This window comes from Doryrhamphus excisus, chromosome 2 (genome assembly GCF_030265055.1).
Source record: "Doryrhamphus excisus isolate RoL2022-K1 chromosome 2, RoL_Dexc_1.0, whole genome shotgun sequence".
In the NCBI taxonomy this organism is placed as follows: domain Eukaryota; kingdom Metazoa; phylum Chordata; class Actinopteri; order Syngnathiformes; family Syngnathidae; genus Doryrhamphus; species Doryrhamphus excisus.
In genome coordinates, this window is record NC_080467.1 from 8,277,151 (window position 1) to 8,304,298 (window position 27,148).

The window sequence follows — 27,148 nt, forward strand, 5'->3', positions numbered from 1 at the left end:
AGATAATGAGGTCATAATGGCCTCACTATTGATGACATCATTACACCGAAATGTACCCAAGTACTTCTAGTTCCAAGTATTTACCATCTTATTCATAGATTTGGGTTAGAGACAGGGTTCACGTTCGGGTTTTGGTTGGCATTAAGGTCGGGGTCCTGGTAAGGTTTTTGGTCGAGATTGGTATATACAGTCTTCCCTCATTTATCGCAGGTGATAGGTTCCCAAAATAACCCGTGATAAGTGAAACAGCAGATGTCAGACTTTAGAATATAACATGCTCCAAAAATCCTGTGCAATAATAAACAATATTGCAATATGCAATAACCGTGCAATAAACCTGTGGCTTGAGCAACATGTACACAGTACTTCATTTCTATTAACTTGAATTTGCACTTGCTATGCTCTTGTGTGCTTTTTGTACTCTGTAAATCTGTAATAAACGGTGCAATAAACGTGCAATAAACCTGTGGCTTGAGCAACATGTACACAGCTGTAAATAGTACTTCATTTCTATTAACTTGATTTTGCACTTGTCATGCTCTTATGTGCTTTTTGTACTCTGTAAATCTGGATTTCCCCCCATATCTTATCTTAATCTTAATTTAATATCTAAATTAGCTAACTGATGTAATGTCAACTACTCCTGCGGGATCAAATACATTGTTTTTGTGTATATTAGTATATTCAAGTATATTAGTGCACTTGCAAATGCATAAATAAGGTATTTACGTCAATTTCTTTGTAAAAAGGAGCTTTATGAAAATAAGTACATTCACTTTACTTACATGTACTTCAGCCTTGACGCAGCCAATATGGCGGCGACGTTGAGTACACCTCAGCGCTGATTGGGTGCTCAGCCAATCAGGCTGCAAAAGACTCAACCTCCCACAATGCAGTTCTTAAAGGGACAGCTTGGCCCTTGATGAAGAATTGTAACAGAGTGACAGAGTTCATAAGCTGTATTATTATTATTATTATTTAAGCATTAATATTACACAAAAAATCTGTGAAACAGCGAGTCTGCCGAAAGTGAAGCAAGTTGGAAGAAGGGAACACATCCAGACGGGAACGTATCATTGGGTGAAAACGATGTAATACACAAGGCACACCTACAGGTGGAGCTGTGAGCAGGCACTCAGATGGAACGTAGGATTTGGATGGAACCACGTGACACATTTAACCATAGAAGAAGAAATACATCAACTTAGGGAAAGTGGTATTACATCTGTGAGTCATTATGGAGTATAAGACAACAAAATATCAGGAGACCGTCCATTGAGGTGAGTCATGGCCCTTTAAATATTCACATTATGTTGGCGACGAGCGGGTCGGTGACGTCAGAGTTCTAGCATGCTAGCCTACAGTCAATAACAAGCGGCTTTTTCAGATGTTTACCCCCTGGATGCCGTTTAAGGTCCCCCAGAACCCCGTCCAGTGTGGATGAGGGGCTGGAACATCAAATATTTTGATCTAAAAACGTTTCTGTGTGGTACCGTTCAAAGTTTTGATTGGCGTTCAAAGTTTTGATTGGGGTTCTGCTTGTGCGCATGCGCATGAAGGTGTCTCAAACACAACGTGAGAACATCCTAGTCTTGTTAAATCCTACACCAAAATCATGTTAGCTGTCTGCCATTATTTTCTTCGTCTGTGTTGATTTTCTCTTTTTCTTCTTCTTCTCTCACTCACTCAGTCGGCCATCATCAGACCCATTCATCATGTGACACACACACACACAATTATTATTTCTCTGAAAACAAATCCATTTCTCCGGCCATCAATTTATCATTTGGAATGGAGGAGTCACAGTTGAGTTGTAAGGGGCGGCCGACATCACCCCCCGCCGCCCCCCACCCGCACCCACCTACCCATGCAGCTTGTATGTGCATGTACATACGTGCACGCGCTGTAGAAGATCTGCAAGTGTGTATGAGAGATCACAGGGAATTTGGGTAAAATTTAAAGGTGTGTGCGTGTTGCCTTCTTCACCTGACGTCTGTGATAATTTATCACTCCTTCTAGCTTGGCTGACAAACTATTTGCAGGAAAATGAGTTTTTCTGCCACGGATTTGTCCTCTGGGAATAGAAAAGGGGGAGCTGCTGAGTGTGTGTGTGTGTACATGAATGTTTGTACACACACACACACACATATATATATATATATATACAGGCGTACACAGGGAGTTGAGGTCTCCAGTATTTACTTGGGGGGGGGGGGGGGGGGGAGAGAAGGAGGAGGAAGATAAATGAGGTAAATTAATAGAGTCACTGAGGGAAAAGATCCGCTTCCGCACCAGCAGATCTGGAAGTGACGCACACACACACATAGACACACACTCACCTGCCATAGCCCACCCCACCTTGCCTCCCCCCCCCCCCCTTCCGAGACCCTGTTTGGCCTCCTGCAAGATGACAAATGTAACACACATAGCCATCAGAGCATAATGTCAGCTTAGATCAACAGTGTGGACAAAAGCAAATATCACAACATCGACACCACACTACAAGCACTGTGTGTGTGTGTGTGTGTGTGTGTGTGTGTGTATGTGTCCGTCATTACCACAACAGCTGACCCCGGGGTCACCGAAATTCCATTCTGGCTTTCGAGCTCATCAAGCAAGATATTGACAATGTGCTTGGCGGAGAATTACACGACAGTAAAGACCTAATTAGGTCGCCGTTACCCTGGGCGATCCATAATCGCCCCAACACGGCGCAGCGGTGGGACGTCGCCCCGCCAAAATAAATCTCTTTGTACGCCTGTTAGCATTATGGCGTTAGCATTTCTCTCCACTTTATTGTCTGCTGACAACGACGGTATAGGCGCTCGTTAGGTGGATAAATACACGAGTCAATTTAGCGGAATGTTCTTTGGCGTTAAAATAGTGCGTGTTTACAAATAATTAGCGTCTCTGTAGGCGACACTTTTTTAGCAATTTAGCAGTCCTTGGTTTTTATTTTAGTTTTCGCATGAATGTGGTAGAAGGTGGGTTTGAAATCAAATAAGGTTGAATTCTAGATATGAAGTTGGGGGTTAACCTGCTCTTCTACTTCCATAACTGACAGATGTTGAAAGAGAAGATGTTTTATGATGATGATTTCCATCATGTGCTAAGTCGTGCTACGCTTCCACTGAGCAGTCGCCAGAAAGTTTCAAGTTTCGTGCCACAAAACGGCAACCAGTCCATGTTGGCTGGTCTCCATGGAGACCCCAAGGCATCAAGACGAGCTCCAGCGGTCACTCTGATGTTGCAGTTATCAAAGTGTGACCATGCAGGCATTGCAGATGCATGCGGTGCGTTTGTTTCCCACTGCCCTGACCTCCCTGTTTTTATTGGCTTAATGGCAGCTCGTTTCCTATTTAAGTCAGGAGGACGTGAGGTACCGCTTCAGCAAATGATGAGTTCACCTTTTTTGATGAAGCCAAACCCTCACCATACCTCACCGGCGGGCCGAGCCTCCCTGTTGCTTGTGGCCTGTGCGCCTTTGTGCGCCGCACAATGGCGAGCACGCTGGGATTCTGTGGCAACAGTTATTAGCCCACCAGAAAGACCGGAGGGGGGGGAGAACAAGAAGATTTGGGGTGCCGGTGGGATGAGAAGAGGAGAGGAGGGGAATCGGGGGGGGCTGGGATGCGGTGTCGTCAGCAGGAGGGACGGCGGAGGAAGGGCTTTGGGGTCAAAGGGCGACAGCAAAGCGGAAATGGGAGGCACTGGGTGGGGAGGGGGGACAATGGGGAAGACAGACAAAGGTGGAGGATGAGAGAAAGAGATGAGGGGAGACAAACAGATGGTAAAGGATGACGGCGAGGGGGGGGGGTACATGCATCATGTGGCAACAACATGGTGGACAGGACAAGGCTGTCCGTATCCGGATGGACACACGTTGTCATCAAGGGGGGCCCAGGTGGCTGTTAGCATGGTAGATGACTACAAAGTGTCCCACCAGGTACAGCACTGTCCCGTACCAGGAGTCTTTTCAGAATATCACCATTTTATGCTTATTGTTCCAACTCCTAGATGATCTGATGTGGATTTGTGGATTCATAAGACTACTTGTTATTATTTATTTTATATTTTAAAAGATAAAAGGCTAGTAGTTATTGGGCAAATAACTGAAATATTTTTTACACACCAAGGAACAGGACAAAAAGTCAACCAAACAAAAATAGTATTTATATATTTTTTATCATATTGTTTACCAATGTGCGGCAGGCCAACTAAAAAGAACCTGCATGCTGAAAATCTGGTTTATTTTTAAATGTTAATTTTTCAAAAGGCTACAAAGAAAACAGCCAATAAAAAACAAGCAGAGCCGCACATTGGACACCCTTGGCTTACACAAACAAATATAGTCACATGGCCTTGTGGTCATCATCATCATCATCATGAGCGTGGTGCTCTTTCATCACCTTTACTGTCCTGCCCCCCCTCTTAAAGTCAGCTCTCCACAATATCTACGAGCAGTGTGTGTTTTCATCCAGCTTATTGTTCCCCAACCATACGCTTCTTTATATCACTACTACAGAACCCCCCCACCCACCCCCCAGTGATGGATGGAGTTAGGCGACAGCACAGAGCAACGCAACAGTCCAAGACAGGAAGAGGAAGAGAGGGGTTGCTGAGCTGAGGGGGAGCTGGAGGAGGAAGAGGAGGAGGAGGCGTGTTTGGATGAAAGGAGGTAAAACGGGAGGCAAGTGGGAAAGGGTTGGAAGGGAGGGAGTGTGTGTTGTGGGGGGGGGTGTGGGGGGTGAGTATGGGAGCTCAGCTGAAAGCCACAGACTTAATTCTATGCATCATTAAGCAGTCTCACTCAATGCAACATCCCCTATACATCATCCACGCTCGGTAAACACAACGATGACATTACATTAGCAACTGCAAATGAATTTTCTTTTTAGAAGGAAATTGAGAACGCTCTCCAGCCTCTCTTTCTCTCCCTCTTGTTCTCTCTCTCGCTCTCTCTCTCTCGACAGCGCCCGCCGTAAAAGGCCGACCAGCGTGCAAAATAAATAAAAAGCCCTCTCGCTTCCTTTATCGCCATCTCTAAGCAGAGATCCAGCATCCGTGTTGCTACATCATGAACACTTTATATACAATTTGTTGTGATGATGATTATCATTAGATTGATTGAACCAGTCAACATAGACGTACTCCGTCAATAATTAGCAGGAGGGTAACTGACCAAAAATATGACCTTTAACCTCCGGCTACTCGAGATTCCGGGATGCATGTCAGTCAAAATCCGGACTTCACAGAAAAGTAAGAAATAATTGAATATTTTAAGATTAGTTGTTCTGGAGGGGGGCGGCACGGCGGTCGAGTGGTTAGCACGCAGACCTCACAGCTAGGAGACCAGGGTTCAATTCCACCCTCAGCCATCTCTGTGTGGAGTTTGCATGTTCTCTCCGTGCATGCGTGGGTTTTCTCAGGGTACTCCGGTTTCCTCCCACATTCCAAAAACATGCCAGGTTAATTGGTGACTCCAAATTGTCCATAGGTATGAATGTGAGTGTGAATGGTTGTTTGTCTATATGTGCTCTGTGATTGGCAGCTGGGATAGGCTCCAGCGACCCTCGTGAGGAAAAGCGGTAGAAAATGAATGAATGTTCTGGAGGGGGGGGGGTGATATCTGACAGATGTCCTCACTTGACCTTTCCTTTAAAATAAAAAGCTAATTTTTTATGGCATATAAAGGGCATATTGTAGATATATACATATACATATACATACATATACATACATACATACATACATATTTACCCGCAAGGCATGCTGGGTTTGGGCTAGCAAACAAAAACAAATGATTTAGAATTCATTCATTTTCTACCGCTTTTCTTCACGAGGGTCGCGGTGGGTGCTGGAGTCTATCCCAGCTGTCTTCAGGCGAGAGGCGGGGTACACCCTGGACTGGTCGCCAGCCAATCACAGGGCACATATAGACAAACAACCATTCACACTCACATTCATAACTATGGACAATTTGGAGTCGCCAATTAACCTAGCATGTTTTTGGAATGTGGGAGGAAACCGGAGTACCCGGAGAAAACCCGCGCATGCACGGGGAGAACATGCAAACTGCCACAACAAAAATGCTTCACATAAATGGTGTCATGTTATTAAAGGTTCAGTTAGTGTAAAAAGACTAACTGATAAAACAACACCATTAAAACCGTCCTAGTCCGATAGCCAATGACGATACAAACGTTCATGCTGGACCACAACCTCATTTTGAATGAGGTCAAGATTAGCTCTTGCTAGCTAATCTTGATTCATGATTTCCAAAATGATTCAAAAGGTCAGAAAAAAAGCAAACCACAGGCCCGGTTCATCTTTTGATGCTCGTTGACTACTCATTCATTCATTCATTTTCTACCGCTTATCCTAACGAGGGTCGCGGGGGTTCTGGAGCCTATCCCAGCTGTCTTCGGACTGGACTGGTTGCCAGCCAATCACAGGGCACATATAGACAAACAACCATTCACACTCACATTCATACCTATGGACAATTTGTAGTCGCCAATTAACCTAGCATGTTTTTGGAATGTGGGAATGTGGGAGGAAACCCACGCATGCACGGGGAGAACATGCAAACTCCACACACAGATGGCCGAGGGTGGAATTGAACCCTCGTCTCCTAGCTGTGAGGTCTGCACGCTAACCACACGACAGCCATGTCGCCCTGATTTAGAATTGAACGCAGGCTAACTAAATCAGAAAACATCCCGTGGAGTGAACCTATCCCGCCACCCGCTCGACATGAACAGACTTAGTCAACAAGCATTGACAGGCTCCTTCCTGATGTATGTTTTTATTAACGCCCCAAGATGGCAATAGTTGCATTTGAAGCATCATGAGCCTCCAGCAGCTTTATCTACCTCTGCATGCGCTTTCTAATGCTGCTACTCAGCTATTGGTGTGAAACCCGTACAACCACTTGATGTGCTGTTGTGTCCAATCAGCTCATCGGTGCTTTCATGCTGCCCAAGCAGTTTGCTCCTCATCACTGTTACAACATTGGTTCTGTTGCTGCTGTCTTTTGCAATATATTTCATCATTAAGCATGATTGATGCACTCCAGGTCATTATTAAAGTTAAAAAGATCTTGTTATAAGTACGCTAATTGGCTCCTTCCAATTAACAGCAGTACAGTACATACTGTATGTGTGTTGTGTATCGGCTATAATGACTGTAAGGCCATCCAATGTGTCAATCATGCAATCCAAATGAATAATAGTGTCTTAGTTCTAAACTAGCCAAGCTCTGAGGGCTGGCAAATCGATGAAGGCTATTCCAAGGATCAACCCACCCGCCGTGCGGTGTACATCTCTCGGTCAGCCTCATTTGCGGAATATTGAATCGGTTACAGTAAAGTAATCCCGAGGATTGAGTCAAATGTAAAAATCCATGCATGTGCGAGCAGTTGTCAGCATGCGGCGTAGTGACGAATGGCGCCGCGTCTCTCTCTCAGTGCGAGGTGATAAAAAGTCAAATTATGAGCGCCAGGCAGGGACACGGGAGTGGGGATGAGGGGGGTGTTGTTTTGGGCAGGGGGGGTGATGGAGAGAGAAGTGGACCGAATCCCTCACATGATAAGGGTAATCAGTCAATCCGGGGGAAACGTTTTGGACGATGGAAAGTGTTATTTCCTCCCGGGTGCAGTTTGGAGTCAAGGGTCGACGAGGGGTCAAGAGTGTGACCTGTGACCTTTTGTGCAAGTGAAGAGCGAGACAGCAGTCATTGATTCATGGCCGTCGCAGTTTACTCGTGTTATTATCCATCAGACACGAGTCTGCAGTTGCAGTGATTTGAGCAGCTAAGTACGTGTAACATGGCTGACATGCTCTATATATCTGCTTATTATGGCACTGTGCATCACTTTTCACTAAACAGAGACCAATCATTTGGAATTTGCCACTTTAATTAAGTCAGAGTCGCTTTGTCACACTTAGTTGCACTTTAAATGTGATATTAACGCCGAGGAGACAACAAAATCTATTCGTCACAACGGCTCTTTAAATGTGCTCTTCACGTTTGACCTTTTAAAAACGTTTCAACATCCACCACAAAATCCGTCAGGTAAGGTCTCCAGGACAACGGAAATCACAAAAACTAGAGGAAGTTGGCCATTTTTACTGGAAGTCTCCATTTGCAGTGTCAACTCCTCCAAGAGGTTTCATCCTTCTGCTCTCAAATTTGAAGCACATATACATTAAGGTGACATATAGGAGACATATACGAAACATAGGTGACATATAGGAGACATAGGAGACACATAGGAGACTCATAGGAGACATAGGAGACATATAGGAAACATAGGTGACATCTAGGAGACTTATAGGAGACCTAGGAGACACATAGGAGACACATAGGAGACACATAGGAGACATATAGGTGACATATAGGAGACATATAGGAAACATAGGGGACATAGGTGACATATAGGAAACAGGAGACATAGGTGACATATAGGTGACATATAGGAGACATATGGGTGACATAGGAGACACACAGGTGACATATAGGAAACATATAGGAAACATATAGGAAACATAGATGACATATAGGAAACATAGGTGACATATAGGAGACATAGGTGACATATAGGAGACATATAGGAAACATAGGTGACATATAGGAGACCTAGGAGACATATAGGAGACATATGGGTGACATAGGAGACACATAGGTGACATATAGGAGACAATAGGACACATATAGGAAACATAGGTGACATATAGGTGACATACAGGTGACACACAGGTGGCACACAGGTAACACATAAGTGTGACATATAGGAGACACATAAGTGTAACATATGGGAAATATAGGTGACATATAGGAGACATATAAGTGTGAGATATGGGTGACACATAGGAGACATATAGGTGACGCTATGTAGCCAAGCATTTGAGTTTTTGAGATGTGGCATCGTTCTTCCTCCCTCCATTTGAAACCCTTTCTTAGTGTAGAATAAATACATTGGAGGCTAACGAGCATGCTAGTGTGTTTAAAGCCATGGCCATCGCTTGTGTTTCCGCAGTGATCCCACAGCCTGTGCATTAGCATTAGCATGCATTGCCTCACAACATACATGTGACTTTCCAGGTGTATTTTTGTGTACCATATGTACTACTGTATTCATACCACACAAGCACTCTTTCGGTCAAAACGGGGCTGTGGACCCCCAACCGGGCCCCCCTACGTTTGACACCCACTATTCCCTGAGCCGCTCTCCTGGTGCGAAACTCAAGCTGATAGAGCCTCCTGATCATTTTTATAGTCCCCCATCCCTCAGTGTTTATGACTGACTGTAGTTTGGTTATAGCACCGAGAAACACATCAAAGGAGCTAGGGGAGGAATGTGGACATTTGCTATTAGTTTTATCATCCAGTACCAGCGCTTATCTGCTCCATCATAAAAGGAGTGTCCACGGGAACGAGCCAGGAGGGACTCCGCCATCCAAACAAACAATCCCCAAGCGTGTAATTGTTGCTGGGAACCGTTTCGTTTTAGTGAGAGGTGTTGCCTAATAAGTTTTAATCAAACCCAACATGCAAGACGTACTTTAATAAAGCGCTTTGTTGACTCCTGACCTGTATTACTATATGTCCTCCTGTTTGGAAGCCATTATTCATCTGTACTTTAATGAAGACATAAAGTCACCGTTTAGACAACACATTTTATGTCAAAATTAGGGATCCAAATCATAATAATCCATAATGAATTGTCTGTAATTAACTGTCAATTAATTGCATCTTGATGCAATGGCGTTTAGGCTGCTAATTTAGGCCAAAAATATGCTTGAACGTTTTTAAATTATCTGGAAATAAATACATATGGGGCAAAAACTCAGTATCTCAGTACTTTCTGCATATAAGATTAGTATTGACAAAATGTAATTAACATACTGTTTATATACTGTAGATGACCAGGGAAATGTATGAAAATAAAAAAGTAATATATGAAACCAGGTTTGTTTTGCATTATTATTTGTAATATTGGGTTAATTTTCCCAAGTACTAACCATTAAAAAATACTATTGCCTAAGTAAACATAAAAACATGTAGCTTTTTTCACATATTTTTATTTACATTAAAAAAAATATTATATTATAAAATATTATAAAAAGAACAACTATTTGGATTTTTTTCATTTGAATTTGGATTTTTTATATTAAAAAAAAGTCAAAACTTTTAGACTCACAGACACCAACATTTAAAAATAAATACAAAAAATATTTTTAAAAAAATAACATTTGTATTTTTTTATTGATTAACAATCATGATCCACTATCAGTGCAAGGCTGTCTATGCTGTAATTAAGTGTTAAGACACTCTTGCCCCTTTTCTGTTTCTGGCCCCTCTGAGGCCTGCAGGAGTCAATCAGACTGTGGCCTTGGCGTCCCCTGTGTGGGAGGCCAGTGCAGGGCTGAGTGGCTGGGAAAGTCCCGTGATTTATGGCCCTCTGCAGGCCTGACTGCCTCCCATCTCGTTTGAGATTGAGCCAGAAGAGTTAACCGCACCTCTCTCTTTGCTAAATCCACTCCTGTTCTTTTGGGAGTAAAATGCATTGGACGCTTTTGTTTGATATCAAATGGAAAAGATTTGGCGGCCTAGCTTTGTGTGTAATTGGGTCTGTTTTTTTTTCCCTGAGAGGTTGGTTGATTATTGCATGGATTTGATGTTAATGATTAAGGGGCGGGGGTCGTTTTATTCTCAGTCTCACATGGCAGACTTTCATTTCCTTATTCATGACTTTCTCCTCCTTCGGAGACCTTTTTGGAGCGGTGCATTTGAATGAGCGGCTGTGCTTTTGCGCTTCTTTGCAACGGTTTCTACCATGTTGACCTCTCGCCCAGGTCAAGTGCAAGCATGCTCCTTCTCGAAAACATAGCTGGAATCATCATGAAAGTCAATTTTGGGGATTTCTGCACTTGTTGAAGATCAAGCGGCTCCATATTAAAACCAGCCAAGCTTACATGGCGGCAGCGGCGGGGCCAGTAACTCAAGGCCAAAGGAGGAGGTTTATTTTATCACGGGCAAAGGCACCAAATCATGTTGCTACGAAGGGGCCTATATAAATGCAAATTGTAGTGCAGGAGTTATTAGTTGTGGAAAAAAGGTTTTTATGTAAATGTCCTGATGTCGGACCACAGTGGAGCACTTGGTCAGTTCAGATTATTGCTGCAGATGTGCTGCAAAGCGACCAAACGGAAACAGGCAAAGTGATGCGTATCGTTCAATGAGATATTCATATTTGTTTCTTTATGTTAGTTTGTGGGCAGTGGTGCTTTAAAACTAATATGCGACAAAAACCTCCCAAAAGTGCCCTGATTGGATCCCCAAAGACCCGGAAGGACAAAAAATAATTTTCAAACCCGGGTCCGGACTCTGTTCAGACCTAGAAATGGCAGAAAAATCTAAACTTTTTAGACCAGTTTTCAATTGTAATGACAAAATTCAGTTTCCTTTTCTGAGCGAGTTAGGCCAGGAACCTCCCAAGTTCCATTAGGCGCCCTGGTTGGACCCCAAATACCAGGAAGACCAGAAAACCCATCCAAACCCACACCAGGACCTCAGCCAGACCCTAAAATTGGAGAAAATCAGACCTTTCATTAGGCCCTTTTTTCAGTTCGGCTGAAAAATGATGTTTGTCATTTCCAGTGAGGTCTGCTGGAAACCTCGCAGAGCAAGATGGAGTGTCCTGGCTGGATCCCTAAGCCCAGAAGGAACAGACAGCATTTCCAAACCCATACCAGGGCTCTGGTAGCACCCCAAAATGGAAGAAAATCTCTCTTTTTTTTTTTTTTCAAGTTCTGCTAAAACAAACCCCTCTAAACACAACTCTACAAGACCTCATTGTGTCTATCATTAAATAAAAATTAATAGATAAGGTAATAGATTACCGTAATAATTGGTAAAAGTAGACTGTAGTGTTTCTTACAGTATTATGAAGAAGACTAGTGAGAGGTTGCCCTCTAGCGTTCACTCGGAGAGTCACACAATACACAGATTATGTATTTATTGCCACTTGTCATCATTTCTTTGCTTGTTAACATTATATACAGTCAAAGTAGGGTAATATTTACATTATATACAATACAGTCAAAATGCTTTGAGATAATTTTTACAGATAATGCCACTCTGACTATTGTGGAATGAAGGAAGTCGACTAAAATGTGATCCAGCAGATCTTCTGGGATTTATTTCTTCCGAAACTTTATATTTCTGCAAACCCAGCTCATGCCATCCTGGTGGGGGGTACAAATTTAGAAAGTACAAATTGTAAAAGCTTGCTATTGACTATACCTCATTATGTAACATATACTGTCGGTGTGTTTACTTGCACTCCCTCAGCGGTGATGGCTGAGCAGGCCTGGACTTGCCACATTCGGTCTCGAACGGTGTGCAGGTTGAGGCTCTCCGCCAGCTCAGAGGCCGATATGGCTGTCATCAAGTCCTGCTTGTTGGCGAAGATGAGCAGCGGCACGCCGGCCAGCTCGTCCTCTTCCAGCAACTCGGACAGCTCCTGGAGTAAATAATCCTGTCAACTCAACAGCGGTACAGTGGGATTAAATGAAAGATGGCTCCATGCGATACGCAGCATTGCTATTGGTCCAACACCTGCCAAATATACTGACTATTTGGGCGTATTGAATGTCATGTATCTCTTTGTACACTGGAATTATGACAGCTTTACAGATTGAAGTTTTTGAATCTTTGAACGGTGCCAAGGAAAAATCCTGTTCCGGTTAAAGTCCATTAAAAAGCAGCAGCAACAGCAATTGCAGAACTTGAGTCAGATTGTGGGAAATGTAATTTCTTCCTTCAGGGGAGCAGAATATTTGTTGCACCGTTTGAACATGGTGTTTTTTTTCATGTTTAAAGTACATGCATACAAATCTATTACAATAACAAGAAAGGAGAATAGCAGGTTGGGATTAGTATTTATGTCAGCCCATGTAGGCATCGGACATAAAAAGTGGACGATTTCTGGGAAAATATGCCTCTAAAGTTGAACAAAGTTCAAGTTCAAATCCCATGCGACTTCAGCTCACTGAGCTATCATTGATGGCAACGACCAAACGACTGGGCTGTGACATAAAGGAAGCTGTGGACGCTCCCCAGGACCAAATAGCATGATACTACGAACTGGGTGCGGAATTGAATGTTATTAATGACAAAACATATACCATCAAATACCATAAACTGTAATGATATTGCAATAATATTGCATTAAAACTGCACCATCATAGATGACCCCAATGCAGCCCACCTGGCAACCTCCAATGTCACACAAACTGGTTTTCATTAGTAATAAGAAAAGTAATCATACCATACTGGTCTCTTCAAATCGCTTTTTGTCCGAGCTGTCAATCACATAGATCTACAAACAATAACACACCGCATGTCAGCATGTAGAATATGCAGTACAATGTACTGTATACTGTATACACCGATGCCTACCAGCACATCTGTGTTCTCAAAGTAGTTCTTCCAGTAGGGGCGGATCTTACGCTGTCCTCCGATATCCCACACGTTCAACTTGAAGCCCGACGACTGAACGCTCTTGATGTTGAAGCCCTGCTCACACACAATGTGTATCAGACCTCCATCAATGATGTACAGTATGTGTGTTGTGTTTGTACTTGTGTGGGTGTGACGTGGCTGATGTCTTCCGCTGCCAGCTGTTTGAGCAGAGTGGTCTTGCCGGCGTTGTCCAAACCCAGCAGCAGTAAATGCACCTCCTGGTCCTGGGGCTGCTTCAGCCTCCGCAGGATGGACAGCAAGCCCTTATATTGATGATAATATGTAATATGACAAGGCGCTTTTCATATGGGACACCCATGCTCTTACATAATAGTAATAGTCAACGAGGGCTGCACGGCGGTCTAGTGGTTAGCGCGCAGACCTCACAGCTAGGAGACCCGAGTTCAATCCCACCCTCAGCCATCTCTGTGTGGAGTTTGCATGTTCTCCCCGTGCATGCGTGGGTTTCCTCCCACATTCCCACATTCCAAAAACATGCTAGGTTAATTGGTGACTACAAATTGTCCATAGGTATGAATGTGAGTGTGAATGGTTGTTTGTCTGTATGTGCCCTGTGATTGGCTGGCAACCAGTCCAGTCCGAAGACAGCTGGGATAGGCTCCAGCACCCCCTACGACCATAGAAAATGAATGAATGAATGAGTAGTCAACGAGCATCAAAAGATGAACCGGGCCTGTGGTTTGCTTTTTTCTGACCTTTTGAATCATTTTGGAAATCATGAATCAAGATTAGCTCTTGCTAGCTAATCTTGACCTCATTCAAAATGAGGTTGTGGTCCAGCATGAACGTTTGTATCGCCATTGGCTATCGAACTAGGACGGTTTTGAGTTAGTCTTTTTACACTAACTGAACCTTTAATAACATGACACCATTTATGTGAAGCATTTTTGTTGTGGCACTTGGTGTGCACTCCTAAAAACTCCTAATAACTCCTAAAAATGGCTTTCCTTGGACCTCAGAGGTTTCACTGCAGGCGCTGCTGCTATTGTGTGTTTGCATTGCTTTGGGAAATCTCCCACTGGCCTTAGATTAGGAATGCACACACCGTGACTGGATTGTGTCCAAAAAGAAGTCAGGAAGGCTTTGGCTCAAGTTATTTACTTCCCACGGGATACAGCTAAGAATAAAACACTGTCACTCCACTCGGCAAAGCTGTGACACGTTAGATGTCCAACTGTCAAGCAATGCATTCATACTTTTCAAGTATTATTTATTATTATTTCAAATCTATACATTTTGATTTGACACATGCTATTGCTGCACATTTTTTTTAATTTTGTTCAGTAATTTGTGCTGAATTGGTTTGAACATGAATGACATGCCCTTAATAGAAACTACAGGCCAATAACAAACCAATCACCCCTCATGACCAAGTATTTACAAGTATAAATGAATAACTTACCATGTTATCGTGAATTGAAGTCCCTGCTACTTCTTGCTCAGGGTGACTGGATTAACATCTGACCATGTGGAAGACCAGCTGTCAGCGTCTCCTCCCGGAAGTAATGTTGCGTGACGTCACTGTCATCAACACTGGACACAATGGAAACACTGCAAAAACTCAAATCAACATAAGATTAAATTATTGTTCAAAAATACTTTTTCTGCTTTTACTGTTAAGGTATTTTTGCGCAGAAATAAAAAGCACACATCCTGTACAATTTTTAGGCGATATGATGATGTCATAAACAAATGTGATGTGACAAAGTGATGATAAATTGTAATTTGACCAGTAGATGCTTTGGTCAATTTCTTTTGAGTGATTGGTGTATTTCTTAAGATAAGCATATTGCTGAAGGATAAATATGCCTGGTTCTTTTAAATAGAATTTTATTAATATGAACACATTTTAACCTTGATTTCAGATGTTTTAATTATGCGATTAAACGTTGACCACTGAGTGAAAACAAGGTTAAACAGCGACCCCTGCAGTTGACTTAGCCCCCCTGTAGTTTCTCATATTACTCCCAGCTCTTCATCTGAGCCAGAGAAACAACATAAACATGTCTGAAGGCGACTGGAAGAACCGTTAACTGCCGTCACTCACAGGCCACCTGAAGTGACCTCGACACGTCAGCGTCTCGTTTTGACGCACTTTTGCTTTTATGCTTCCCGTCGTGTTGACGGCTCACAACCCGGGAAGATGCCGCAGAAAGTGCTGGGATCCATTGTAGGGCTTCTGTGTACCGGGGTCTATCTGGTGCAGGTAAGCCGACGCGAACGTTCGCACAGTCGGCCGATGCTCCTAGTTGAGGCCGAGGCTCTTGGGCTTGGCCAAGGCCTCAGACTCGGATCTTTTTTGTCTGCTCCACAAAGGAAACTGACTTCGCTCATCTTCTGACGTCAGTTATTCAAAGTTTTCGAGATGATTTTGATAGTTTCTAGCTGTGACACTTAAGAAAAACATACAAAAACTACAATGGGCGCTTTTTAACGTGTCAAATTTAAGCATTTTGAACGAGGTCAAGATTAGCTCTTGCTAGCTGGCAGCCGGCGATTTGATGTGTTTATTGGAGGTTGTTGATTGTAGCATGCTAGGCCTATTAGCTAGCCAGCTAGCTAGTTAGCCAGCCAGTTGATGGGCACAGATTGAGTTTCTTAAACCACCCACATTAAAGCACATAAAACTTTTGTCAGTTATTTGAATGCGAAATTGTGAACGATTTGACTGTTGAATGGCATTTTTTGCGTGATTTACTGATAATAAAATCGTAATGAACTTTAGGAAATATGATGAAAAAATAAATTATGTCAATTTATGCTGTTTTTAAAGGGCATTAACAGCCTTTATTCATTGTTTCAACCTCTTCCTTTTCAATTTCCCCTTCGAACACTTCTTTTATATCTCGCCACTCCTCGATAGCATCCATAAGGAACAGCTAGCCGTCCATCGCCATTTTAAAGTCATAATGTAGACATGTCCCTTTTAACATATGCATCGGAGTACAATAATACAATTGCAATATGACATTAATGGAGTGGCATCCTAGTGTGAACTCTGTTATATCCTGTTAATCTTAACATCAAAGATGGATTCCATCTTTATTTTTTCTGAAATAATTCCTCTGCTTTTTACATACACAGTAATTTTCCTTTGTGTTTGTCATTCAAGGGCAAGGAGTATTGTTTTGGGGTAAACAATGAACAGTACCAATGCGAGATGGGATACTGCTGCGGAGAGACGGAATGCTGCACTCACTATTACGAGCTCTGGTGTAAGTTACTGATTAATTCAGCAATTTCCTCATTTGATTTCACAGGCTAATGATGATCATTAGATTTCATTGATCCTTGTCTCCTGCAGTGTTCTGGCTAGTTTGGACCCTGATCATCATGCTGAGCTGCTGCTGTGCCTATCGACACCGCAGGGTTAAAATGCGGTTGCAGCAGGAACAACGTCAACGAGAGATCAGTCTAATGGCCTACCAGGGGGCATCCAGCTCCTTCTTTTCCCCTCCACCACTCAACCTAAGTGAGTAGTTGTGTGCTTTTGTGTGTGTTGGTAGCTGCAATGCTAATGATTTGTTTGTCCATACTGGTCTCTCGATAGATTATGTGGCTCAAGAAATACTATTGTGCACTTTATCCACTTTTTATAAATGGACTTTAACACGACACTCTACAACTCTGCACTGCATTTTACATAATGTATCATATCACATACAACAGTGTTACACTTTGGGACAATGGACGCAAACATTAGCAACACTAGCATAGGTGAATAAGTCACATTTTAATAGCGGCATCATGCTAGGTTAGCCTATTTGCTGAAGAAAAACATCAAATTTGCAGCTCCCATGTCTCATGACTGACAGATTTGTTTAAAGTTGTGTAGCGAAGCCTGCCTTTTCTTTTTTCCTGAAGCGGTGGGTGTATACATGGGGCTTTTCAGGGGTGGTATCATGTCCATGAGGAAGGCTTCCTGACGTCATGGAAACCCAGAACTTTGAAACAGGGGTCCCACGAGACATCATGCAATTTGGAAAGGCCAGATTCCGAATGTACAATCCGATACATTGGAAATTAAAAGCTGGTGTGCTGACTTTCAGGATTCTGGAACGACTGCAAGCTTCCAGACTATGAGGAAGTGGTGGGTCACCCTCCGACACCACCGCCACCTTACTCTGAAAACCCGCCCGAAGCTGCTCCAGCTCCCCTTCCTCAAGCAATCCAACCAGACCTCGCCGTGGTGCCACAGCCCTCGCAAGATGCGCCGTCCGAGTCAGCCGCCGATGCCTTATGCTCAAACCAGGAAGCCGCATCAGTGCCATTCTTGGCTCACGAGAATGCCGAGTATCCTTCTCTCAAGGAGGAGGCAGGAGAAGAGGAGGAGGAGGATGAGGAGCTTGTCACTCGGCGCCGGCACGTCACCGGCGACTCAGGGATAGAGGTGTGTGTTTGCCAGGTAGATGTGGATGAAGGTTCGGGGCTGGAGGAGGAAAGTGACGAGGAGCAGCGCATGTGTAGGGTCAGCGGTGGGGAGTGCTGCTCCCAGCACCAGCAGCAGGCGTTCAGACAGAAGGCGTCCGACATGCCCGCTGGCCAAACCACCAGCACCAGTACAGGAGACAGCATGGTGTGAGCCACCATGTCAGCTATACCAGCCAGCCCGGTGCGATATTGTACTTCCCAGGCGGTGATACAACGTAGTGGTGGCCTTCATCGTCACCATGGGGAATGTCTGTGTGTTAGCTCACAGCTCACGGAGCTAACACACAGACGCAACACTCTTGATGACGAAGATCACTAATCTTCATGCGAGATGAATAACTCAATACGTCAGGAGGTTCACCATTTGTTTGTTTTTTGGCTTTGCTCACGGTTATTTTTGTGTTTAACAGCTATTAATCAAGAAAGAGGACAAGCAAGCAAACTGTGAAGGACTCTCTCCTCAAGCACCGCCATCTAGTTTTTGTTTCTTAAGAGCATTTCCGCCCACTGTTCTGTTCGGTTTGACACAGCACTGTCCGGTTGGATGTTCATCATCAGCAGAATCAACATCAAGACGCATACCAGCAGGGTACATTTCCATCCTGTCCCCACTCGGCCTGAGCACAAGAGTCAAAAAGAAAAATCTTGTGACGGAATAGAACAAAATGTAGATTGCAGCTGCATGGCTCTACGGTGGTCATGCTTCTGGAGTGGGATTTTTTTTTTTCCACATGTGGCGGAGACAGGAAGACATCAGGTTTTTCTAAATGGCACGCCACCATGTGTCGATGTCTCTGTGGTTCTCACATTGCACGCCTGCCTGTCGGGCGTTCTGTGATCACAACGAGGCTTGGCAGTATTTTTAACAAGCCTTGAAGGATGTTGCTTTTGTGTTTTTCTGCTTTTCTAATAGAAATCCCCTTTATTTGTAACAAAGGGGTTGCTAGCGTGTGGATGTTGCGTGACGATAAAGGCACAGACTGTCAATCAACATCAGCGGTAGTTTGCATGATTAGCGTTTGACACAAGTTTTCATTACGGCTACACCATTTTGTTCTCACGTTGTCTTGAAAATGTTGTCCTTATCGTGTAGCGCCGGTGTTGTTCTTCTGACTACAAGCGCGGTGCTCTCTGTAGCCTGAGTTCTTGGCACTGGGAGTGACTTGTGTGGTATTTTCCACTGGCAGCAGAGCAGAGCGAAAGGGGCAGTTTGAAGTGGATGCCGGCAGCGCTCTGCAGCTGCAGAATCCATTGTTGTGATTAACGCTGTGCTTTTCTCAGCATCGCGTGTCTTCAGAGTAGTGGTAGAAAGTTGGTGTAGTCAAAAATATTAGGGGAAGGGGAGGGGGGGGGAGAAGCCCCAAAAGATTGTTACCATATAAGTCTTGTTGTTGTGCACATAAAAGGAATTCAGCAGCGTCATATTATCTTTTAATATTGGACAAATTTCCTGAAGCAAAACCTGAAGCAAAGCATTCCAGGTAAATCATGCACCAAAAACCCAAGGCTGGATTTCCACAGTACATATAAGGGCACAGCCCCAGTGTAGCGTTAGCCTTTTGTCATGACAAATTAACAGTGTAGATCCAATCTGTCCCCTACGCCGAAGTCACATTGGCAGACATCTGATCTGACATCTGATTTTTATTTGCATTTAGAAGGGCTGTACCATTTTCTGTCTATGCTGCCCTCATCCGAATAACTAAAACATCTAAATTGTTTCCCTAGAATGGTGTTGTGCAGGGGCCATTTTATTATTGGCCCTGAGCTAAAAATAAAATTAAAATGACTTGTTAATAAGAAATACTATTTACTATAATACTACTAATGAGTTAGACTAAAGCATGAAAAAAAATTTGAATTGCACTGTTCACATTGGTGTGAAAAAATCCGATACAGGTCTGGGAACAGGATTGACCTACAGTGTGAATGTAGCCAAAAAGGTTTGTGTATACAGTCGTCTCTGCCATATAGGATTCAATGTTAATACGGTAAATCGAATATTTTTGGATTTAAAAGCATAGAAAACATGTTTAATAAATACATTACAAGAGACCTGTAAACATGAAGACATTTTCCCTGCTCTTATGATTTATTTACATCAAATTGTGCAACTCTTATGCTGCAGGGACTTGACACGGTGGCTAGCCTGCAAGCTAGCCACATAGCATTGAATTTATTTCTTAAACTCAAGAAGTAAAAAAAAAAAAAAATCACCACTTCCACACTGATTGGGAGGAGAACCTTTTTTTTCACTTTTTGTCAGATTTACTCTGGCTGACTTGATATAAGGTAATGTCTAATCAATGCTTTGTCATTACTGCCACCGAGGGACCAGATTACTACATAGCATTTGTATTTCAATATGTTTTGACTAATCTACAATGAAACAGCGATCATTTATTTCTGGAAAAACGTAATATAGCAACAGTGTGATAATCAAACCGTGATATTGCGAGGGACGACTGCAAGTCAAATGAGTTTCGGCTAAAGCTAGAAATGAAAACACTTCCATGTCAACTTCCTCCAAAATGTCTCTTTCATACTAATGCAGTCCATTTCTTTTAGGAGCGTAAAATCCTGCTGTGAGAGTCCCACCTTGCTCCAGGTTTTAAATGCAAATGGTTAAATGTAGTCGAATGTTCAGTAAATGTGAACATTTCAACAAGTCGGCTATTTTTAACTCTGCCGTTCCAATGAGCTGTGGTTATTCTCAGCTGTGATTAACACAACGCTGACAAGGATGTTGGCCTCCTAACAAGATTTAACCATGGACCAACCACCAAGTTCACTGACCCATAAAAGTGAAACTGAGCTCTTTGGTGGCTACAGTTGTAGTTTTTTGGGATGGGGGGGGGGTAGGGGTATATATTATACAAACGGTATACACACAGTTTGTTTAAATGTTGGAAGGTGACATGCGTCATACTAACACCACAATGACCTTTTGTTAAAGAGTCGCTATAGTTAAAAATGGCCTGGGTCTCCATCAGACAGCAATTTTTTTCCCCTCCCAGAAGCAAAGCGTGGACTTGAAGCAGTCATTAGTTAAAGATGCATTTTATTTGCTTGTTGATCATAAATGTAAAAACACTCTTTGCGTTTTAGTGCATTACAGTTGAGCAATGTGGTGTAAACAAAGAATAATAGGAGTGTCTAGGTGACTGTAGGGGTGTTATTTTATGTCTACAGGGCTCTATTAATGTTAAAAACCGTATTGTTTATTAATATTGATTCCTACTTGGTGGAAATTCACTTATCGCGGTCGGGTCTGTGATAAATTAACTGCGATAAACAAGAGGCGACTGGAGTTTATAACAAGAAAAATGTAATACTGAAATATTGAGGAAAAAATGTTAAGTCGTGATGAAAAAAACAATGCTAACAAGGGAAGGATTCATCTTGTTAGAAACAAATACGGAATGTTATAAGAATAAAGTTGGATTTTTCTAACTCGTTAGAAGAACGGAGTAGGAAGGTTATGATGAAAAATTGAAAAAGTATGGGGTAAAATAAAACGTACTGTTACAATAAGTTTAGGACAAGCTCCTTAAGCACTCATCACAACTTTTTTGTACGGCTATTGACTTTTATTTCCGCAAAATTAACTTTTTTTTTTAACCTTACAAGATGAGAGCTTTACTCTTGTAAAGTTGTAATTTCTTCAAGAAAGTTGTAATCTTTTTAGTATGGCGCTAATACCGGTTCCGACAAAGTGCATACAGGACAAAAGGAACAATAAAAGCACGAGGATGTTTTTGTGATTGTCCTTGACTTAAAGCTGGAGGCCCATAATGTCGTCACGGCCTTCCCATGGCTTTCATGTTTACTGAGATTAAGGGCTATGTCAGTCATGATCGTCCATCCACTTATGAGACTGCTTTAATCCTCTATCTTCAAAGTGTTTTCTTTGTGCCGGTGCTTCTTATCCAACATAGGGGATTGTATATGACAGTGTATGTTTGTTCAACAGGCTTGCCTTTTTCTTTGCAGAATAGATCCTTGTTCTTAACTGACCCCATGAAGCCAAAGCGTCACTTCCATCCTTGTGTCTGAATGGTAGTTTTGCATCCATAGCATATTGTACTTTTACTCAACCAGGCTATGCAAAAAACGTACTGTTCTATGCTGCAAACCATCCCCGCTCCCCTGCCTCTACTTCCTGTCATGTGGGCACCAGTACTAGCAATATGACTCTGAGTACTGTGGCTCTGCACTGTACTGTAATCTTTGTGTGGTCTTGTTTTTTTTTAAATAAAATAATGCTACAGCAACAATGTATGTACACGGACGTAAATCTTAAAACAAAGCCATTTTTGTTTGTCTCTACTTCCCCCGCCTCCCTTCTGATTTGTTTTTTCAGCAGATAAGTAACGTCTTACCTGCCTTTTCGACCACTAGCGCGTTTTAAGTTGTAAGGAGGAAGTATATCGTGCTCACAGATTGGTGCGTTTATTATCACAGTTCCATCCAGTTGTTTTGGTTGCGTTTTTTTGTGTAATTGTGTTTTTTCCATATTTAAACATTTACACAGACTGAATATTTAACAGCTGCCTTTCGTTATAGGTAGAATAATTTTGTCATTTCAAATGAAAGACCTCATTCTTTTGAGGACGTCACTGTTCGATTCCATCACAAAACCTGCAGCAGCCGTACAAACGGGAGGTGTAGTGGTCGGCTTTGTTTGTTTCCTCTTTCCAAATAACTAAAGACTGTTTGGGTGTAGTTTTCCTAATTAGTTCATATACGCCAAAATGACTCAAGTGGAAAAGAGAAAAAAAAAAGCACTGACTGATAGATAATATTGCTTTTTTTGGTTTAATATGTCTGCTGTGATGTTTGGGTCATTTGTATTTTATTTTTTTAATAAAATAAAACCTTGCACTCGACTTATGTATTCATGTGGAATTGTTTTACTAGTAATCAAATAAGTTGTCCAGTGTTTAGTCAATCCATACATATACTTTAATGAGGTACAGTACTTGAAATATTTCGGCTTATGAAATAGAATATGAAAACTGGGCTACTGAATGATAAATGAGGCACATCGGAACAGGGAAAGGGTTAAACAAAAATCAAAATGCTGGAAAGTAAGTGGTTATCACAAAGTAGTCATTCGCACAACAAAATGATTTCAAGGAGAACCTCAAAAGCCGCAAACAGAGAGCTTGTGGAGTGTACTCCAAAAAGTGGAGCAGCATTAAATACATCATACAAACTATCATTGTAAAAGTAGAATGGGTAAACAACTAGTCACCTTTTCTTCAGTGCATTGAACTTGATCACATATTGGATGTTCAGTGGGCATTATTTGTGAAAAAAGTAGAAAGGAGAGGTCACACAAGACATCGAACTGCACTGCGTCATATACACAGTGTTTCTGGGTATGATGCATTTGTTGGTACAAATTCAAATAAGTTGCCTTCATGTAATTTCCAGAATCCTTTGCTGCCTTCTATACCGACTAACCGTACTACATTGAAAACTGTCAGTATTACAGAGCAGTAATTCTCAACTGGTGGGCTTGCTAGTCTTGGACATACTATTATATTTAAAATTACCTGCTGAGTTAATCAGAAAAAAAGTTAATTTTTATATACTGTATATCTTTGAATTTACTTTTTATTCATCTGAGGAGTTGAAGAAGAGCAACTGGAGGTTGCTGTCATTCAACTCTTCAATAGAGGATGTACTGAAAACCTTGACACACATTTGGTTCAAATAATTGTAGAATTGGTGGATTAAAATGTATTGTTCCTAAGCAGGAAGAGAGTGGGATATAATGCTTGCAACACGTTACAAATTTGTTGCAAACTGGCCCTTTAAATATAAGATGTGTGCGTTTTGAGTTTAAATTTCTGTAATTTGGACTGGCTGCTTTCCACTGAGGGGGTGATGGTGGGTCCCACACACCTAAACCAGTTGAGAACCACTTACAGAGTACCAGTATGCTTCTCAAACTCGTGATTGATGTCGGACTGTGCAGGTGTACCTAATGTTGTGTTCAAATTGTCCACCAAGTCTACTGCCTGGTGAAGAAACCCTGAACACGAACAGTAAACAGTTGAAAGTCATATTCAGAAATGTAGCTGCTCAGAAGTCAAGCTCTGTGTCGACGACCCATGGCAAGGTGAAGATCATCCCACAATTGGTCTCAGTGCAGCGAGGGTCCGTAGACCACAGCATCCCCACCTCCCCCGGACTTCCTTTTGTTCTTTCACCGCTCGCCTTGTCAGTAGAATCTCTTGCGCCGGCTTTCGTTCCAATGGCTGTAGACCAAGAGCCCTATGACGACGAGAAAGATGCAACCCAGCATGGAGAAGAGGACGGTGAAGAAAATGGCCAATCCGCTCATGCCTTCCTCAGTCTGACTCACTGGAGGAGAAGAGAGAACATCAGAGGGAGAAACGACAATCACGAAGGTGAGTGGCGGTGTTTTACATCTGAGGAGCTCCATGTTGTCCACGCTGGGTATGGTTATTTCCTCTTCTGCCTCTTCCTCTTCCTGTTTGCTCCGCAACACGGTCAGTTGGTAGAGTTTGAGTGAGATGATGTCATGGTTGTCTAGGAGTTCAGGTTGGTACAGAGTTCATTTAATTGCATGTTTGGTACAATGCTATCATCTGCTGGTGTAATGTGTGAACTACACAATCTCATACTACATAATCAAAGCAGAGTTCTTTTACCTGACAGGTCGCCTGTGATTGCGGACGCTCCAAAATAAAAGCCTTTTGGCAGCCGCACGCCGGGTATGTCCAAGCAGTCCCTCCACTCGTGTTGTCCATCGATGTCGATCATCACCTGATGGACAGAGATTGCACATCAAGGTTTATTGCGGGTTTTTTTTTCGGACTACTACTCTACTCAAAGATCCTCTACGTGACAGGAGCAGGCTACAAAAATCACTACTCGAAAATTCATTTCTCACCGTCAGTCTGCGGCGGACGTAGCGAATGAATAGGAAGGAGTCGTGCTTGAGGTTGCGCACCATGGCATTGCAGCCCCCCAGCTCCGTGGGACGGCCGTCCCGCTCGTGGTCGTAGCTGATGGTGCCGTTGCCCACCATGGCGAGAACGAAAGGGAATATCCTCTTGTGGTCGGTGAGAGAAAGTCACATAGATTAGACGAAGAATCTGGTCACTGCGATTGCTTTGATGGACTCAAACAAATGGCCAGTAGTTGCTGAAAGGGGACCTTTTACGCCTTTTACACTTTTCCGACCTATAAATGGAGTTAAACCATGCCAAGGTGTCAGATCATGATCATAATGATTGTGCATTTGGAAGTGAGCCCTGAGAGAAGTTTGAAGCTCAAAACGCTTGGTTTGAAATGGCGTGAAATGGTAAAGTTGTGCTGATTGCCCACAAAATCCAAAGAAACACAGCTAAATAGGTTCAGATTCTGGAAGAACTAGAAAGCTTTCTGTGCTGGTTATTGTGCGTAGCTGCTCTATAGGACTCCACACTTCAATACAAAGGGCGGGAAAACGAATGTAATAGGTCCCCTTTAAAAACACATATGTTCCAAAGATGGTTTACCTGTGTGCGGGGAGTGTATCTCTTCTTTTGTGCCTGTCCCCCAAGGTGAGTGAGTGCACAAAAGAGCACAAAGACATCCCCTTTACATAACAGTGCACACAGGTGCTAACACTAGACCGAGTATCACCTTCTTCCACAAAACATGCGAGTGTTCCTGCACCTCACCTCCAACTGTTTCTCCTCATTGGGGTACGTGTCCACAAAAACACCCAATCCAGTAAAATTGTCCTTATTTCCAAACACAGGACCTGTGTGTGACATAACAAAAGTAGTGATAAATAGCGGTGAAGCTTTTGAATTAATTCATTCAAGACTTAGTAATTCATTTATTGCAATGGACTACAATACTACTACAATACTATTGCACAATATACTGCAGTGGTGGTGGCCCCCTGTTATGTTTTACCTTTCTGCATGCGCTCCTTTGTGTACCAAATAGCCAGCCCATCTCCATTGAGGTTCTTCTTTCCTTGTCCGTGAATCTTAAAGTGCACCTGCATCTCCCAGTCGTTCAGATGGCACGGCTTGAACAGCAAACAGACAAATATTGGCTTCAAACTATCAGAATAATGCTCACTTTTGAGAGACTGTGGAATAAATCACAGTTTCAATGACAGTAATGTTGCAAATGGATACTGACAGTTTAAAGCAACTATATGCAACTCACTCCAACTTATTTTTGAAATCTCGTTTTTGAACTATACCCAATATCCAGTATGTGTTATAGCATCAAGAGGGCTTTTAAGAGGGATATAATGTTGAAGTATGTTTTGAAAGTTGGCGCCCTCTAGACAGCTGGAGGAACAACTGCATACAGCCCCATCGTCATAGTACCTATTACTTGTATACTCACAAGCCGGGCCCATACTGCCCCTTGTCGGCTCTGCATGTCAGGCGTGAGGCGCACCTGCTCGGTGGTTACCATGGCATCACCCATCAGCTCCCAGTGGGAGGAGCCTAAAGACCCCACACCTACAAGGTACAGATTAATGGTCATATGATGACACAGCAACACTTGGAAACATTACTGTTTAAAATACACAAGAAAAACAAAAAAATATATATTTTATGTAAATAAATAGCTTCGAAATACAATGTAGGCGAATAGTGTTCTTCTTCTAGAACGATCTACCCCGGGTGTACCTTGGTAGGGCTTGGTGAGGGAATACTCTCGTTTGAGGAATTCCTCCATTTCGTGGTCGTCGTCCTCGTCGTCAGCAAAAGTGTGGCTAACAGCAAAAACAAAGAAAACTAAACACCACAAGAGTTTAAAAGGCGTCATCTTTCGATGAGAAATTCTAATGTGTATTGATTTAGAATCTCTCCGGTGCCTGCTCCTGCTGACGGCAGCCATAGTAGATCAAACGTCACCCACCGCCCAACATAGTCAATGGCTTTCCTATTGGGTCCTGCTATGGCACTGCTTATTGCCATTGGTCCGTTTTGCTGTCAATCGTAATACATCCGTTTTAGTGGTTGTTCTTTTTCATAAGGTGTGGCTATTGGGAAAATTATCCTAAGCTGTGCTAACTTTATAAAGTATTTGGACTCATTTAATGTTTAAAAAGGCTAATGTTCATCAGAAACGGTTGTGTATTTCCTGACACATAGTAATCACTAGCATGGAT

General features: G+C 42.7%; 3 protein-coding genes and 1 long non-coding RNA gene across 5 annotated transcripts; 2 read left to right on the forward strand and 2 right to left on the reverse strand.

The window, feature by feature from the left end:
• Positions 1-1,190: 1,190 nt before the first annotated feature.
• LOC131108194 (uncharacterized) lies at positions 1,191-13,154 on the forward strand. The gene is made up of 3 exons (XR_009120427.1): positions 1,191-1,280; positions 4,526-4,678; positions 12,358-13,154. It is a non-coding gene; the product is annotated as an uncharacterized LOC131108194 (long non-coding RNA).
• LOC131108183 (ADP-ribosylation factor-like protein 3) lies at positions 12,014-16,042 on the reverse strand. Its single transcript, XM_058059019.1, has 6 exons — positions 14,954-16,042; positions 13,650-13,793; positions 13,468-13,584; positions 13,337-13,387; positions 12,344-12,529; positions 12,014-12,251 (listed from the first exon to the last, which is right to left on the reverse strand). The coding sequence occupies exons 1-6, from the start codon at positions 14,954-14,956 to the stop codon at positions 12,204-12,206; spliced, it is 549 nt and encodes a 182-aa protein (XP_057915002.1). The 5' UTR covers positions 14,957-16,042; the 3' UTR covers positions 12,014-12,203.
• wbp1 (WW domain binding protein 1) lies at positions 15,484-22,871 on the forward strand. Its single transcript, XM_058059000.1, has 4 exons — positions 15,484-15,757; positions 16,664-16,766; positions 16,856-17,023; positions 17,601-22,871. Exons 1-4 carry the CDS (start codon positions 15,695-15,697, stop codon positions 18,131-18,133), a joined length of 867 nt encoding a protein of 288 aa, XP_057914983.1. The 5' UTR covers positions 15,484-15,694; the 3' UTR covers positions 18,134-22,871.
• On the reverse strand, positions 22,864-27,093 carry lman2la (lectin, mannose-binding 2-like a). 2 transcript variants are annotated; one of them, XM_058058982.1, is made up of 9 exons: positions 26,664-27,093; positions 26,374-26,492; positions 25,927-26,044; positions 25,686-25,768; positions 25,521-25,553; positions 24,911-25,072; positions 24,669-24,783; positions 24,424-24,546; positions 22,864-24,357 (listed from the first exon to the last, which is right to left on the reverse strand). In XM_058058982.1, the coding sequence occupies exons 1-9, from the start codon at positions 26,872-26,874 to the stop codon at positions 24,215-24,217; spliced, it is 1,107 nt and encodes a 368-aa protein (XP_057914965.1). In that variant the 5' UTR covers positions 26,875-27,093; the 3' UTR covers positions 22,864-24,214. The 2 variants fall into 2 exon arrangements, with proteins under 2 accessions (XP_057914965.1, XP_057914973.1); XM_058058990.1 differs by lacking the exon at positions 25,521-25,553 and having other exon boundaries at positions 22,865-24,357; positions 26,664-27,089.
• Positions 27,094-27,148: the final 55 nt, after the last annotated feature.